The following is an 18,688-nucleotide window of genomic DNA, read 5'->3' on the forward strand; positions in this document are numbered from 1 at the left end:
TTTGAAGGTATTGTAAAAAGTGTGAATATGAGAGAGAATATTTATCGACTAATTGTTCAAAAGACATCAGTCTGTCTTCTTTAAATAAATCCAAAATCGAATTAATATTTTTATTTTTTCCAAAGTAAAAAAATTGGATCACTCAAAGGTGGTTTAAAAAAGTAATTACGATAAACTAAACTACAAAGTTTAAATTTTTTGAGATTAAAAAAATTGCAGAACTGGAGCCAAATTTGTAAAAAGTGCTTAATCACAGGATATAGGTTTAAATTAGCAACTTTAGCTAATTGTATAGGTAAAGCAACTCCCAATAACGAGGTTAAATAAAACTGTTTCACAGCTCTCAGTTCCAGGTCTACTCAAATTGGCCGATCATTCCTATCAACATGTATCGCAAATTAACAGCCCAGTAATACATCCTTAGATTAGGCAAAGTAAGACCCCCATCCTTTTTCAACTTTTGTAAATGACATTTACTAATTCTTGGTTTTTTATTATTCCAAATAAAAGACAGAATAATAGAATCAATCTGATCAAAAAACTTTAGTCAAAAAAACAGGAATATTCTGAAATAAATATAAAAATTTTGGTGAAATCATTTTAACTATATGAATATGACCAACAAGTGAATATGTAAGTGGACTCCATCTACTAAATAAATACTTCATAAAATCCACTAAGGAAACAAAATTGGCTTTATAGAGATCCTTACATTTTTTAGTAATTATAACACCTAAGTGTCTAAAAGAATCCATAACTTTAAAGGGAATATTATCATATATAGAGACAGATTCATTTAAAGGAAGCAATTCACTTTTACTAAAATTTATTTTATATCCTGAAAAATCTCCAAATTCATTAAATAATTTTAGCAAAGCAGGAATAGATTCATCAGGTTTAGATATATAAACCAATAAATCATCAGCGTAAAGAGAGATCTTGTGCATGGTCTCATTCACAAAAATCCCATGAATATTTTTGGCTTCACAAAGAGCAATAGCAAGGGGTCCTAATATTAAGTTAAATAACAAAGGACTGAATGGACAACTTTGTCTTGTCCCCCGTGATAGCTGAAAAAAAAGACCTACAGTTGTTAGTAACAACAGTAGCAATAGCAGCTTTATATATCATTTTAATCCAATTATTAAAATTAGCACCAAAACCAAATTTTTCTAAAACATTAAATAAATATTTCCATTCGACTCGGTCAAACACTTTTTCAGCATCCAAAGATACAACGCATTGTGGAGTTTTCGAAGAGGGTGAATATATAATGTTAAATAGTCTCCGAACATTTGAAACACCAAAGAACAACAGACAGTTCCATCTCTGCATCGGGGTAGCTCCGAGTAGCCGTTACGGCCAGCAACCTTGGCTGGCTACAGAAACAATCGGATCCCTACCTAGCTCAGAGTGGCTGACAGCCACCCGGCAGGCACAGGAAACAGCCAAATCCATACCACAATGATGGCTCCGACTACTGACAGCAAGGCTCCAAGAATAATGGTTCTCCATCCCAGCCTAAAGATAGCAAGTGGCCATTCTAGCCTTCCACCAGCCATTTGCTCCCAGGAAGCTTGACAAGACAACCACACTCAATCCCAGGGCCACTTATATTCCCAGCCAACAAGATGAGCATCAGGTGCTTATGGTTAAGTCCAACTGAAACAAAGGGCAGCTGGAGGATCTGGAGTCCAGAGTCCGCGGACCGGACTGTGGACTTCGGACCGGACCTTGACAGACCAGGCATATAGATGAGGATAGTGCAGTGGATGTGATCTACATGGGTTTTAGTAAGGCATTTGACAAGGTACCACACGGTAGGCTTATTCGGAAGGTTAGAAGGCATGGGATCTAGGGTGGTTTGGCCAGGTAGATTCAGAATTGGCTTGCGTGCAGAAGGCAGAGGGTCGTGGTGGAGGGTGTACATTCAGATTGGAGGGTTGTGACTAGTGGAGTCCCATGAGGATTGGTTGTGAGACCTCTGCTTTTCGTGGTTTTTATTAACGACCTGGATGTGGGGGTAGAAGGCTGGTTTGGCAAGTTTGCAGACGACACATAGGTTGGTAGTGTTGTGGATAGTGTTGAGGATTGTCGAAGATTGCAGAGAGACATTGATAGGGTGCAGAAGTGGGCTGAGAAGTGGCAGATGGAGTTCAACCTGGAGAAGTGTGAGGTGGTACACTTTGGAAGGACACACTCCAAAGCAGAGTACAAAGTATATGGCAGGATACTTGGGAGTGTTGAGGAGCAGAGGGATCTGGGGTACATGTCCACAGACCCCTGAAATTTGCCTCACAGGTAGATAGGGTATTTAAGAAAGCTTATGGGGTGTTAGCTTTCGTAAGTCGAGGGATAGAGTTTGAGTCACAGGATAATGATGCAGCTCTATAAGACTCTGGTTAGGCCACACTTGGAGTACTGTGAACAGTTCTGGTCGCCTCACTATAGGAAGGATGTGGAAGCATTGGAAAGGGTACAGAGGAGATTTACCAGGATGCTGCCTGGTTTAGACAGTATGCATTATTATACTTGGGCTTTACTCTCTGGAGAGAAGGAGGATGAGAGGAGACAAGTTAGAGGTATAACAAGATATTAAGAGGAATAGATAGAGTTGACAGCCAGCGCCTCTTCCCCAGGGCATCACTGCTCAATACAAGAGGATATGGCTTCAAGTTAAAGGGAGGAAAGTTCAAGGGGGATATTAGAGGAAGGTTTTTCACTCAGAGACTGGTTGGTGTGTGGAATGCACTGCCTGAGTCAGTGGTGGAGGCAGATACACTAGTGAAATTTGAGAGACTACTAGACAGGTATATGGAGGAATTTAAGGTGGAGGGTTAAATGGGAGGCAGGGTTTAAGGGTCAGCACAACATTGTGGGCCAAATGGCCTGTACTGTCTACGTTCTATATAAAAAGAATACCGACCCTTTGTAAAGCCTGTTTGATCTTTAAAAGTACTTTTACCCCAAATACTCTCTAACCAATTAGCCATTATCTTTGACAGAATCTTAGCATCAACATTCAATAATGAAATAGGTCTGTATGAGGCAGAATCAGTAGGATCTTTATCCTTTTTAAGAATTAAAGAAATAGAAGCCTCATAAAAAGTAGAGGGTAAATCATCTTTCACAAAAGAATCTTTGAACATCAACATATATGGAGAAAGTAATTTTCCAAATTTTTAAATACAATTCTACAGGATGACCATCAAGTCAAGGGGCTTTACCAGATTGCATTGAAAAAATAGCTTAATGAATTTCAGATTCAGTAATTTGGGCATCAAGAGTTTTTTTGATCCTCAGCAGAAATTTTAAGAAAAGCAATCTTTCATAAAAAAGCATTCATTTCAGAAGAATCTACTGGATATTGAGATTTATAAAGTTCAATATAAAAATCTTGAAAAATCTTATTAATTTCTGGAGATCAATGCAAACCCTCAGAGTGCCAACCTTCTTGAGGATGTTAACACCAGGACAGCTTCACTCACTATTTGAAGGCTCAATGACTCCCAGCTCCAGCGTAGTCTGGATTTCATCCTTCAGGTCTCTCACAAGTCGTTCTGGCACTCCGTAGCAGTGTTGGCATACTGAACCCAGGTTGAATGTCCTGGCCTCTACTGGAAAAGCTCTGAAAGATCAGCAAACACCCTCTACAGCTCCAGGTCAATTTTCCTAGGGCCCTTCCAGGCCTCCATGGCCCCTTCCAAGTTATCATCAATGGGTACTTCATCTGTACAAGTATCAACAGAGGCAGGAGAACCAGCACATTTCCCACAGTGCCATTGCCGGTATGACTTTATAGGCTTGTGGTTTCTCCCTCACACAAACTAGCATCCAAGTCAGGCAGAAATTATAATCCAGACAAAATATGAAACAGCGCTATCTACACCTGGATTTTCAGATGAATGCGATTGGCTATTTCCCTTCCTTGGTAATTCATGTAACACAGATTGTCTCTCCCCAGAATCATGTGAACTGGTCATTTCTCCAGCACCAGACTTTCATCAAGTACTTGTGGTCATCCAGTTCTATAGTGAGTTCTGCCAGTAGCTCAGACTTCCAATAGCCATGGACACATTGGACAGGTGTTTGGTGACTGTACCCAACACCAAAGGCATGACTTTCCTTAACAATTGACAGCGAGTACCAGAATCTAAGAAAGCTCTAACAGTTTTTCCATTAACTTTGACTATTATAAACTGGCTCTTTCTCCTCACATTCTGCTTGTTTTCCATGACCAAGCTCACAATTATTACAGTCAATATTGTATCATCATCATTATCATCACATTTCTCTCTTGGTACATATCACATCCCTGACAATTTGGGATTCTTGAGAGGACACACAGAGGATTTATGACCTGGCTGTTGACAGTGGTGGCAAATAAAACTCTTAGAAGAAACTATCAAAGATTCTTTGGCCTCATTTACAACCATAGAACATTACAGCACAGAAACAGGCCTTTTGGCCCTTCTTGGCTGTGCCAATTTCTTCCATTTCCCACTTCCACAGAGTTACCCTTAGGGTCCCTTGGAGTACGATTTTCTGTTGCTTTGAAATTATCAATGTAATGACACCCCTTGGTACTGCAGGATAAGTTGGGCGAGAGTGAGTCTATCAATTGGCTCATCGTCTCAGACCCATGTTCTGGTGTCTGGAGAAAGAACTCTAAAACAATGGCCACATCAAACTCCTTGACTTCTGCTCAGATCGAATCCATCAGTGGTGGAGACCCTTCAGGGTGAGTCTCAGTATTTGACTCCATAAGACATAGGAGCAGAATTAGGCCATTTGGCCCATCGAGTCTGCTCTGTCATTCAATCATGGCTGTTCCTTTTTTTCCCCCTCCTCAGCCTCCCTCCCCAGCCTTCTCCCTGATCTTTGATACTGTATCCAATCAAAAACCTTTCAAGCTCTGTCTTAAATACACCAAATGACCTGGCCTCTACAGCTGCCTGTGGTAATAAATTCTGCAAATTTACCACCATTTGACAAAGGAAATTTCTCCACATCTGTTTTAAATGGACACACCTCTATCCTGAAGCCGTGCCCTCTTGTCTTAGACTCCCCCACCTTCCTACATCTACTCTGTCTAGGCCTTTCAAATTTCGAAAGGTCTCAATGAGATCCCTCCTCATCCTTCTAAATTCCAGTGAGTACAGATCCAGAGCTATGATAACAGTTCCATTCCCAGAATCATCCTTATGAACCTCCTCTGAATCCTCACCAATGCCAGCACATTTTTTTTTTAGGTGAGGAGTGCAAAATTGTTCACAATACTCAAAGTGAGGCCTCACCAGTCCCTTATAAAGCTTCAGCTTCACATCCCTGCTCTTGTATTCTAGACCTCTTGAAATGAATGCTAACATTGCATTTGCCTTCCTCACCACCAATTCTTCTGCAATTTAACCTTTAGGGTGCTCTGTACGAGGACTCTTAAGTCCCTTTGCATCTCAGATTTTTGGAATTTCTCCCCATTTAGAAAATAGTCTGCACATTTATCTCTACTAACAAAGTGCATGACCATGTGCATTTTCCAACATTGCAATTAATTTGCCACTTTCTTGCCTATTCTCCTAATCCAAGTCCTTCAGCAGTTTACCTGTTTCCTCAACATAACCAGTCCCTCCACCAATCTTCATATTATCTGCAAACTTGGCAACAAAGCCAATCTATTCCATCATCTAAATCATTGATATACAGCATAAAAAGCTGTCCCAAAGCCAACCCCTGTGGAAAACCACTAGTCACTGGCAGCTATAACACTAGAAAGTGGGCCCTTGAGACCTTCAGTACTACCTCCTTAGCAGAAAGTTTGACGTCTACATGGAAAATGTTACTGCATACTACGTGTCTTAGATGCCAAGTATCATTGCCGCAGGAGAGGAGTGTGGTAAGTGACAAAGAGCATTCTGTACACATGTGCATTTACAGATATATTGCCTCATCATTCTGCTGTTGTGGTGTTTCAATGTCTCTCCCCCCCCCCCCCAGTATAATAATAGGTCCTAAAGGGTTTGGCTTTTTTGTGCTTTTCCCACAAACACTTTGAAATATTCCATTTCTTTAGTAATAGGAATGTGTAAATGTGCATATGTTGATTGCATACAGTATTTAAGGTAGATATTTCCATTTATTTTGTGATAAGATTGTAACTACATTATGAGATGTGTCATAATCTGATTCCTGTGTAACTGTACATTGACTTTGTTGGTAATTAAAAATGGTATGTCCTAGTGCCTTTTAAAACTGGACAGTTCACTCTCAGTAGCAGAGAGAGAGAGATTGAGCTGCCAGGAATTTACGCTGGATAAAGTATAGAGCTGTTATTGTGCTTTCTGGTAGATATATTTTTGTAAATATTGGCAGTTTTCTTAATTTTTCAAATTTCTTACGTTTTGGGTAATTTTTGTAAATTTGATTTTCTGACACACCGAACACCCTCACACAAAAATGCTAAGTGATTCCAGCCACATTTTGTAACCCATGTATCACAACACTCACAGAAACAGGCCCTGCCACCTACCAATTCCTAGTTGACGATTAAGTACTCAGTTATTCCAATCCTATTAGAATACCTACCTGGTCTATACCATTCTATGCATTTGCAATCCAACTACTCATCTAAATATTCAAATACTACACTGCCTCAACAACTCCCTCAGTGTGTTCCACATTCCAATTATACTCCAAGTACACAAATTTCTCCTCAGATAATCTCCAAACTTCTTACCTTAAACATACATCCACTAGTTTAATATTACAGTCAGGTAAAAGTAGAACATGGAACAATTTTTGTTTCAGGATTACTAAATAAATTACAGTTGGTTTTATGGTCTGGCCAATGTTACCATACTTCTATTGTAAGGATCTGAAAGAGGTACATGGTCAGATATATGGAAATGGGCAGATAGGAACATAGTACATTACAGCACAGGAACAATGTTGTGCCAAATCAATTAAATTAGTAATGGTAAACTAATCCCTTCTGCCTATACAATGTCTATATCCTTCTATTTCCCTCACATTCATGATCTGAACACCTCTTTAAATCCCTAGTGCATCCGCCTCTGCTACCTCCCAAGGCAGCACATTCCAGTCACCCATCACTGGGGAAAAAAAAACTTGCCCGTCACGTCTCCTTTGAACTTACCCCTTCTCACCTTAAATGCATGTCCTCTGGTCTCAGCCATTTCAACACCAGGAAACACATATTCCCTGTCCACTCTGTCTATGCATCTCATAATCTTATAAACCTGTCATAACTCCCCTCAGCCTTCACTGCACCAGAGAAAGCAACCCAAGTTTGTCCATTTGTTACAGCACATGCCCTCTAATTCAGGCAGCATCCTGGTAAACCTCTTCTGCTCCCTCTTCAAAACCTCCACTTCATGCCCAATCAATAAAATAACCGAGCTTGTGTTTAAATATTAAAGAGCTACATTAAAGATACACTTAGAGATGAACAAAGTGATGTAAAGTGTAAAATTGTTAATCTCATCTTTATTTCAAGAATTGTTAAAAGGAACAAACATCACAGTGATAGCCAATATGTGATATAAAAATGCAATGACTCAAATGGTTTCATTATATTTCTATATTCATTAAAGTTCTACAATGCTCTAAATTAATAGCAAGTTGTGCCTCTTCAAATATATTCAAAATTACTGATGACAATTTCCTATCCTCCAAGTAAAAACAATTCCTGGATTTTTCCACTCAGTTTTATTTTAACCTTATCAATATCTCAAATGTAGTGCACCCAGGATTTCTTCCAGCAAGCAATCAGAAGAACTGAGGAAATTCCTTGCACATTCAGCCCAGAATTAGGAAACTGGATGCTATAATTCCAAAAAATGTCAGTAAAATTCTTAAGTAAAACACTTAAAAGCAAAATCCAAAGAAATATCAATTTGCAAAAGCAGCCATCTTAGGATTTCTTTCTTAAATGGAATTTTATTTTACTGGGGTAATTGTGCTTCAGTGGCAGGGTCAGCATTTATTGTCTATCCCTTATTGCCCTCAAAGTGGTGATGAACTGTCTTCTTGAACTTCTGCTGTCCTGGTAGAAGGTGCTACTACAGTAATGTTGAAGATGCACAATTTAGAGCCTGTGCACTAAGGGACTATTGACTTTCAAATCAGTATGATGTGCAACTTAGCAAGGACTTTGCAGAGTTTGTGTTCCAATTCACTTGCTGCCCTCAGCCTTGGTTGATAAGAATTTGTGGCTTTGAAATAACATTGTTTTGAGTGATGGATGGGGTTCCTATCTGCCTTCCAGGTTTTATCCTGGTAATTAAAACTTAAGGAGTTTTTGTTGGAGTTGCACTCATCCAGGCAAGGAGTGAGTATTCCATCACACTTCTGACTTGCAGCTTATACACTGTACAAAGCATTTGTATTGCCAAAAGGTACCCAAAACCTGAGTTGTTCGTCAATGACAGTATTATATGGGGTTTGTCCAGGTGGTGATATGAAGGAACACAATGCAGACAGTGACATGGAAACAAGATACAGAAGACAGAGTGAAATCAGTAATTCTGGTGGGAATAAATCAAGCAGGAGCTTACCTTTAAAGTTATGAAGTGCAACACTTTTTGTAGTAGATTAAGAGTGAACTTGAGAATGAGTGGTCATGCTGTGAACAAAACTGAGACCATTGGGTTTTCTTTTGCATAGTGCAGCAGGTTGTTCTATTGAAGTGTTCTGATCTTTTACACTGCAGAAAACAAGCCATGATATGGAACCAGTGACACTGTCTAAGACACATTGTGAAATAACTTCAGTGCATGGGTTTGACTTTACTGTGTCCAAAAGGTAAAGATACACTCTCTCCTTGCCTGGATGAGTGTAGATCCAATAAATACTGCACAGAATGCAGCCCCTCTGTATTTCTTAATCAACAAAAAAAAACAGAGTGGCCCAAATAATTTCATTATTAAGGTAAGGTGGTGGAGGAGGGGGGGGAAGAAGAGGGATGAGCTAGATCTTGTTTAGAACCAGTCTAAAGTAACCATTCAGATACAGTGGATGAGTGTGGTCAGGTAGAAAGTGGCATCTCCCTGCCCCATCTGCACTCCAGCTCCACACAGCCTTGAATTGTGTGTCAAGATGTTTAAAAACAGTACCAAGAAACAAAACAGCTGAGTCTGGCACTGTGGACCAGAAGGGAAGTGGGGTGGGGTGGGAGAAAAGAAGTAGTGAGCTTAAGTGATAGGGGAATTTATTGGTTCTGTGAACAGCAAGTAGGTTCTGTGGTTGAGAACAAGATTCCAAGATGTTGCCTTCCGGATGCCAAGGTCAGGGATATTTCAGACCAAGTCCACAACATTCTTAAGTGGGAAGGTGAGCAAACAGAGGTCGTGGTCCACATTGGCACCAATAACATGGATAGGAGGGGTGATGAGATCCTGCAAAGTGAGTTCAGGGAGTTAGGTACTAAGTTAAAGGACAGGCCATCCAGGGTTGTGATCTCAGAATTGCTACCCATGTCACGTGCTAGTGAGGCCGAAATAAGAAGATCATATAGTCTAACACATGGCTAAAGTCACAGGAGGGAGGGCTTCAGATTTTTGGATCACTGGGCTCTCTTTCAGGGAAGTTGAGACCTATTCAGAAGAGGTGGCTTGTATCTGAACTTCAGGGGAACAATATCCTGTGGGAAGGTTTGCTTGTGCTGCATTGGGGGTGGGGAGGGGCGGGGAGAGTTTGAACTAGAGCTGTATGGGGATGGGAATCCGAGTGCCAGAACACAGTGGAGTGGTTGTGGAGAAAGATGTTGTAACTCCTACATACAAAGTCAGGAATCAAACAGTAGGACTAATATCCTGAGCTGTGTGTACTTTAATGCAACGAGTATTGTAGGAAAGACGGATGATCAACAAGTGGAATTATGGTACTGCAGCCATTAGTGAGACTTGTTCACAAGTGGGACAGGACTGGCAGCTCCATTGGTTTAGAAGTGACAGAGTGGGAGGGGTGGCATTACTGGTATGGAAAATATCATGGCAGTGCTCAGTCAGGACAGACTCATCTAGTGAAGCTTTATGGGTAGAACTGAGGAATAAAAAGGGTATAGTCCACATTAATGTGATTATATTACACACCACCCAACAGCAGAATTTAGAGAGAGATCACAGACTGCTGCAAGAAAGAAGGTTGTGATGGTACATGATTTTAACTTTCCACATTGACTGGACTCCTATACTGTAAAAGGGCGGGATGAGAAAGAGCTTATCAGATTTGTTCAGGGAAGTTCCTTTAATCAGCACATAATAGTCCAAACTAGACAGACTAGGTCTCCTATTAGCAAATAAGGCAGAGCAGGTGACAGAAGTTTGTGCAAGCAAACACTTTGCATCTTGTGATCATAATGCCATTAGTTTCAAAGTAAAAAATGATAAGTCTGGTCTTCCAGTTAAGATTTCGATCAAAACCAATTTTGATGGTATTAGAAAGAATCTGGCAGGTGTAGATTGGAACAGACTGCTTTCTGATAAGGTGTACTTGTAAGCAGGAGGCTTACAAAAGTGAAATTTTGAGAGTACAGAGTTTGTGCATTCTTGTCAGAATAAAAAGGTGAGGATACAAGGTTTATGGAACCTTGGTTTGAGAGATATTAATGCTCTGGTTAGGAAAGAGGAGGTGCATAGCAGGTGTAGGCAGGCAGAAAAGAATGAGGTACTGAGGAGTAAGAAATGCAAGAGAACAGTTAAGAAATAAATCAGGAGGGCTAAAAGAAGGCATAAGTTGCTCTAGCAGACAAGGTGAAGGAGAATCCCAAGGGCTTCTACAGATAAATTAAGAGCAAAAGGATAACAAGGGACAAAATTGGTCCTCTGGAAGATCATAGTAGTAATTTATTCAAGGAGCCAATAGAGAGGAGGAGATCTTAAATGGATATTTTGCATCTGCATTTACTCGAGAGATGGAAGTGAGGCAAAGTGGCATCATATTCATGGACCCTATAGAGATTACAATAGAGGAGGTGTTTTGAGGCAAATTAGGTGAATAAATCCCGAGGGCCTGACAAGGTTTCCCCTGGTTCCTGTGGGAGGTTAGTGCAGAAATTGCCGGGGCTCTAGTAGAGATATTTAAAACATTTTTAGCCTTGGGTGAGATGCTAGAGGATTTGAGGGTAGCTAATGTTGCTCTGCTGTTTAAGAGCAGTTCTAAGGATAAACTAGGAAATTACAGGCCGGTGAGCCTGACATTAGTGGAAAAATTATTGGAAGGTATTTTTGGGGAATGGATATGTAAGTACTTGAATAGACAGGGACTGATTCAGGATAGTCAAGTTGGCTTTGTGCCTGCTAAGCTTTGACTAACCAATCTTAAAGAGTTTTTCAAGGAACTTAGCAGGAAATTTGATGAAGGCAAGGCAGTGGATGTTGTTTAGCAAGGCCTTTGACAAGGTCTCACATGGGAAATTAGTTAAGAAGGTTCCATTTCTTTGACCTTCAAGATGAGGTAAGAAATTGGATTAGACATTAGCTTCATGGGAGAAGCCACAGAATGGCAGTAAATTGTTACCCCTCTAAATAAAGGCCCACGACTCTTAGCATGCCGCAGGGATCAGTGCTGGGTCCTTTGTTGTTTGTCATCGATATCAGTGCTCTGGATGATAATAGGATAAGCTGGATCAGCAACTTTGTGGATGACACCAATATTGGGGCGTGTAGTGGACAGTGAAGACAATCGAAGCTTGCGGTGGCTTCTGCACCAGCTGGAAAAATGAGCTTAAAAATGGCAGATGGAATTTAATGCAGGCAAGTATGAGACTGGGAAATCGGTGCAGAGTAGGTCTTACACAGTGAATGGTAGGGCACTGAAGAGTGCTGTAGAACAAAGGGATCTGGGAATAGAGGTCCATAATTTCTTGACTGTGGTGTCATAGGTAGATTGCTGATCCAGCTTATCCCATTATCATCCAGAGCACTGATATCGATGACAAACAACAAAGGACCCAGCACTGATCCCTAGGTAGATTTGTTACATTGGCTTTCATAAATCAATGTACTAAGTACAGGAAATTGTATCAGACGTTGGTGAAGCCTAACTTGGGAGTACTGTGCGCACTTTTGGTCACCTATTGTATTTACAGGAAAGACTGAAAGAGTGTAGAGAAAATTTACAAGGATATTGCTAGGACTTGAGGTCCTGAATCATAGGGAAAGACTGAAAAGGACTTTATTCTCTAGAATGTAGAAGATTGAGGGGAGATTTGATGGAGGTATACAAAATTCTGAGGGGTATAAATAGGGTAAAAGCAAGCAGGCTTTTTCCATGGCATTTTTGGATGGGACTACAACTAGAAGTCACGGGTTAAAGGTGAAATTTTAAGGGGAACATGAGAGGGAACTTCTTCAGAGGGTGGTGAATGTGTGAAATGAGCTGCCAGAGCAAGTGGTTGATGCAAGCTTGTTTTCACCATTTCAGAGAAATCTGTATAGTACATGGATGGGAAGGCTATGGAGGGCTATGATCCAGGTGCAAGTTGACAGGACTAGGAAGATTAATGGTTTGCCACAGACTAGGTGGGTCAAAGGGCCTGTTTCTGTGCTGTGTTCTATGACTCTATAAAAGTTAGCTATGTTTGCCAAAAAAGGCTCCTTTGCATGGAACTTTACAATGTATGGATTTCACAATAAGCCTCAGTGTCTTGGGTTGTAAAGAGGTTAGATGACAGGACTCAGAAAGTTGGGGTAATGGATCTGTTTATCAATTAGTGAGATACAAACTGCAGTATTCCTAGATATCTATACCAGGCCATTAGCTCTTCACAGTATTTAGGAATGACTAGTAAGGACTCTGGGAGACAATTATACATTAAATTAAGCATACACTATAGGTAGCAAGAGATAGGAGTAGAAAGTTATACCGAGATCTGAAGGGCACCTTTTGAAATGCAATCAAGGCAGACAATTAGGTAGCGATTAGACATGATACAGGCAACAACTTTAAATTCAAGTAGTTCAAGAAGCCTGTGGAACATGAATTTAAGCCCGTCTGGAATGTACACTGAGTAAGTGAATGTAGTTCTGCCACCTCCCAATGAAAACATCACTAGCACCTAAAAATGAATACACACTTATCAAAAATATGTCTTCTTGCTTCCCTTAATTGGTATTCCACAAAGTATATTATAAACTTCAGCACATTTCAGTGTAATTTTGCTCCAAAAGTCCATTTCTTTAATCAAATATGAGGAATATGAAGCAGCATGAAATGTTCCAGCTGTAGATTCAAAGTGACTTTTGCCTTTCCAGTTGTCACCTTAAAGGCAGGGGAAAGCCAGGGAAACCAACTTCCGTACTTCTATTGGTAGAGCTTTCTACAAGAAGTCTCTTAAGGAAACTGAGAACAGCTGGAGGCAGCGACCTCCAACATTTAACAAGTGAAGTGAATGGACCGTATTATCTATATCCCATCACGTGGTGAATCGCCTGTCTGGTTTTGGTGCACATTTCAAAATTGCTCCTCTCCACAATGCAGGGGCAAGTAAAAGGCTTAAAGTAGTGACACTGAGAATGAGAAGGTACACCTGTAGAGAAAGAAGATGGTATCTGCTTTATTTTAGGTTTTATTGTGTATAATGCAAAATTATCCAAATACATTATTGCAATGCTTAAACTGATATTGAACAATTAAAAAATAACCTACCTCTCGAGATATAATCCCCGACTTACGGGCCCGACTACTCAGAACAAAAGAAAACTCACTGACTTGCGCTAAACCAGCAGAAACTATCCATCTGATGTACCTGCTGTTTCTTGGGAGAATCAGAGAGAGGACAAGAACTGCTAAGATAAACTAGAAGAGAGAAAAAAAATTAAAATGCATTAAAACTATCACTTACACACTGTCCTCAATGATTTTAAACACTCTAGGTCATTTCATTGTATTGCACATGACCTGTATTTTTAAATTATCAGCAACTGATTAAAAACAAACAGCACTTCACAAGAGGAGACAAACTTTTGAAAACCCAATGATAACATACACTTTATTCAGTATATCTGTACATTAATGTAAATACCTAATCAGCCAATAATGTGGCAGCAAATCAACGTATAAAAGCATGGTCAAGACTCTAGAAGTTCAGTTGTTGCTCAGACCAAGCATCAGAATGGGAAAGAAATGTGATCTAAGTGACTTTTGACTGTGGAGTGAATGTTGGTGTCAGATGGGGTGGTTTGAGTATATCAGAAACTGCTAATTTGAAAATCTCAGATTCAGATTTTCATGCACAGCAGTCTCTTGAGTTTACAGAGAATCCAGCAAGTAGCAGTTCTGTGGGAGAAAACACACTGTTAATGAGAGGGATCAGAGGAGAATGGCCAGACTGGTTCAAGCTGACAGGAAGGTGACAGTAACTCTTAACAACCACACACTACAACAGTGGTGTACAGAGGAGATCTCTGAATGCACAATATGTTGAACCATTAAGTGGATGGGCTACAGTAGTAGAAGACCATACTGGGTTTGATTCTTGTACCTAATAAAGTGCCACTGTGTATATAATCTTTGAAGTTGTTTTAAACTCAAAACCCAAGTTTGCTGTAAAAATGTCCTTATACAAATGGCACCTCAGAGAGATGATTTTTTGTGTGCAGCTCTCAAGGTCATCATCAAATTTTCCCATTTGGAACTACTGCAGCTAAAATCTGCAGCCACAAACACTGCAGTGAGTAACATTGTTTCAAGCTATTCAAAAAACTAAATCCTCACTGATGAACTTTGGACTGCAGACCACTCAGGGAATGAGTTTAACAGCTAGAAGCTCAGGTGAGGTGTCCATTGTCTCAAAAAAAAAACACAGCTGACTTGGAGGGCTCCAGGGAAAATGAGGTGAAAGGCCCCAAGACCTTCCCCTACCATCATCCTGGCTAATGCAGTGTCCCTGGAAAATAAAACAAGACCCCAGAGCAACACTGCAGTACCAGAAGGACATCGGGGACAACTGTGTACGCTGGTCACCCATAGCACCATCCACCGCATGGACCAGACAGTGGCGGCAGGTAAAGGCAGAGGCTACACTGTTTACTCATCATTGTGAAAAGATATGGTAGTTTTGTCTCAGTCCAGCTCCAGACCTGGAACAACGGGCAGTCAAGTGTCATTTGTTCTACCTGCTGAGGGAGTTCTCTGCCATCATTCTGGTAGCAACGTACATTCCACACCTGGCAAACTGGACAAGCTGAGCATTACAATCAACATTCATGAGGTAGCACACCCTGACACCTTCCCAATCATCACTGGAGATTTCAGCCAGGCCAGCTTGAAGTCCCTGAAAACTTATCTCCAACATTTCACGTGCAGAGAGAAGCCAACACACTCAATCACTGTTACACTTCTGTCAAGAATGCTTACTATGCCATCCTGCGCCTGCACTTTGACAAGCTCAATCACCTGGCTGTACGTACCATGACAGGCAGAGAAGCATTTATAGGACTGCTTCAGAATCAGTGGACTGGACCATTTTCAAGGTTTCATCTGAATGAATGTGCCACAGATATAACTGACATCATCAAGACCTACACCATTGTGTGTGTGGCTTCAAGAACATACTGAGTTTCCCCAAACCAGAAGCCCTGGATGAACCACGAGATTCACAGTCTGATGAGGGCTAGATCTGTGGCGTTCAAGACCAGTCACCCAGAAGGTCATCATATGAGCAAAGAGACAATTCCATGAGAAAGCAGAGATGCAATCAGATGTATGGCAGTTGTGCTAGGGTTTGTATGATATTATTTCCTATAACGTGAAACCTAACAGCATAAACGATAGTGATGTTTCACTCCCCGAAGAGCTCAATGCCCTTTATGCACACTTTGAAAGTGAGAGTAACACAACCCCCATGCAAATCCCCACAACATCCGTCGATCCTGTGATCTCTGTCTTGGGGAGGGGGGATCAATATCAGAACATCCTTCAAGAGAGTTAACCCTCACAAAGCATTAGGGTACTGAAAACTTGAGTCAACCCATTGGCTACAGTAATTAAGGACACTTTCAACCTCTCACTGCTACGGTCTGAGGGTCGCACTGTTTCAAAAGGGCAGCAATCATTCTGGTGCTCAAAAAATGCAAGGCGACTTGCCTCAACAACTATTCCCAGTGCACTCACATCTGTTGTGATGAAGTGCTTTGAGAGTTTGGTCATGGTTAGAATCAACTCCTCCATGAGCAAGGGCCTGAACCCACTGCAGTTCATCCACCATCACAACAGGTCTACAGTGGATGCAGTATCACTGACTCTCCACTGCTTTAGGGCATCTAACAGCAAAATATACTGTTGTTTATTGATTAAAAGTCAGCATTCAATACCATCACCCTCTTAGTATTAATCCACAAGCTTCAAACCTGGCCCTCTGTACCTCCTTCTGCAACTGGATCCTCAACTTCCTCATTCCAAAACTGGTCAGTATTGATTAATAATAAAATTTTCTCCTTGCGGGCAATCAACAATGGTGCACCTCAATGATGTGTGTTTAGCTCACTGCTCTACTGTCCCTACACTCACGACTGTGGGGCTAAGCAGAGCTAAAAACCATCTATAAATTTGCAAATGACATCACTGTTGTTAATAAAATCTCAGGAGGCAACAGGAAGGTATACAGGAGATAGATAAGCTTGTTGAGAGGTGTTGCAACAAAAACTCACACTCAAGATCAAGGAATTGATTGCGGACTTCAGGAAAGGGAAGTCAGGAAAATACATACCATTTCTCATTGAGGGGTTAGTGGTGGAAAGGATGAGTAACTTTAAGTTCCTGGGTGCCATCTTGTTGGATCCTTGGCCCAACATACTAATGTAACCATGAAGAAAGCTCTACTTCAGTGGCTCTACTTCATTAGGAGTTTGAGGAGATTTGGTAGGTGAGGAGGTCACCAAAAACTATTACAAGTTTATGTAGGTGTATAGTGGAAAGCATTCTGACTGGTTGCATTATAGCCCGTTATGGAGCTTCCAATATACAGCATTGTGTGAGGTTGTAGACTCAATCATCACAGACACAACCTTCCCCAACAATGAAACCTTCATGAGGCAATACCTCAAGAAGGCAGTATACATCACTGAGTACCCTCACCATCCAGGACATGCTCTGTTCTCATTACTACCATCAGGGAGGAGGTACAAGAGCCTGAAGACCCATACTCAAGCATTCATTAACAGTTTCTTCTCCTCTGCCATCAAAGTTTTGAATGTTCTATGAATACATGAACATTACCTCATTATTCTTTTCTTTTGCAATATTTATTTTGTAATATATGGTAATTTTATGTATTTCCACTAAACTGCTGTAACAAAACAAATTTCACATCATACAAGACAGTGAAAATAAATCTCACTGGTTCTGAAAATGTGCCTCTAAATTTACTTACTGGATTTCCTGATAAATTAGAGAGAGGCTCACTTGTCAAACTAAAGATAGCCACCTGATGGCTGGTTACAAGCAGCTGCAAATAGTAACAACTTTAGTTAATTTTAACTACAATTAACAATTAGTTCCAAGTACAAATATTATTGCACTTAGTAACTCAGGGCAACAGTGCACAAATGTGCCATCAAAACAGTAAATAAAAGGCTCAGTAGTGCTAGCTTTTATAAACAGAGACAAGAATACATAAACAAATATAACGGTACCAAAACAAGAACGTTATGCTAAACCTATATGAAACTACAGCTTAGCTCCAGTTGGAGTATGGTATCCCTCTACATTTTGAATTTTATATAATCCAGTTTTCCACAAAGCCACCATGCTACTTTCAAAGTATCACAGGATTTTAACAAACACACTCTTACTAACATCACACAGATTCCAAAAGCATTTCAACAAATAAAGGAAAAATATCGCAGCTGTAGGAATCCTAAAAACTCCAAAATTAGGGAACGGAAATACTCAGGTCAATCTATTGAGAAGTGGAAGCTACGTCAGCCTTCCTCAAGCTGGTATTAACTACATTACCTTAAATACCACCACAGTCAGTGTAAGGCACATTAGGACAGTCAGTTCATAAAGCACAAATGTTGGGAACACGTGTAGACCTGTGAAAAGCAGAAAATCATCAGTAGTCTAGTTAAAATGATAGTTTACATATTAGTTCCCAATATCACTAATCTGGCTTTGTTAACAGCTAAAAAAAAACTCAATGCAAATCAAAGAACTGCAGATAACGGAATCTGAAAAACAACATAAAAATGATGGAAATATTCAGCTGGTCAGTAGAAAGAGAAACAGTTTCAGGATGAATTTCTTATACAAGAATGGGGAAAATAGATAACTAAGAGCAGAACTGACTGGTTTTCATGCTAATGAACCAAGTTACTCAAATCAATAGAGTGCAGAAAGCTGTAACATTGCACCTTCTGTAGAGTGGAGGTACAGGAGCATGAAGACCTACACGCAGCGTTTAAGTAACACCTTCTTACCCTCTGTCATCAGATTTATGAATGGTCCATGAATTCATGATCACTACCTCACTATATTTGACGCAGTAGTACCAGGATAACAGCCTCTCTCTCAATGTCCAAAAGAGGAAAAAGCTGATTGTGGATTACAGGAGGAACAGGGACACGCTCAGCCCAATTAACATCAATGGGTCTGCAGTTGAGAAGGTGAGTAGTTTCAAGTTCCTCAGTATACACATCACCAAATGATCTCACACGGATTGTACACACCA

At 40.4% G+C, this 18,688-nt stretch overlaps 1 protein-coding gene across 4 annotated transcripts in view; it reads right to left on the bottom strand.

Moving 5' to 3' along the window:
• Positions 1 to 7,483: 7,483 nt before the first annotated feature.
• Positions 7,484 to 18,688, bottom strand: part of tmco3 (transmembrane and coiled-coil domains 3) — a 53,454-nt gene continuing 42,249 nt past the window's right edge. For all 4 annotated transcript variants that reach the window (XM_059967788.1, XM_059967785.1, XM_059967787.1 and 1 more), the window contains 3 exons: positions 17,974 to 18,053; positions 13,666 to 13,815; positions 7,484 to 13,546 (listed from right to left, as the gene is read on the bottom strand). In XM_059967788.1, coding sequence (XP_059823771.1) covers positions 13,433 to 13,546; positions 13,666 to 13,815; positions 17,974 to 18,053 — 344 coding nt within the window. In that variant the 3' untranslated portion in view covers positions 7,484 to 13,432. The remainder of the gene's footprint in view (positions 13,547 to 13,665; positions 13,816 to 17,973; positions 18,054 to 18,688) is intronic.

This window comes from Hypanus sabinus, chromosome 4, assembly GCF_030144855.1.
Source record: "Hypanus sabinus isolate sHypSab1 chromosome 4, sHypSab1.hap1, whole genome shotgun sequence".
NCBI lineage: Eukaryota > Metazoa > Chordata > Chondrichthyes > Myliobatiformes > Dasyatidae > Hypanus > Hypanus sabinus.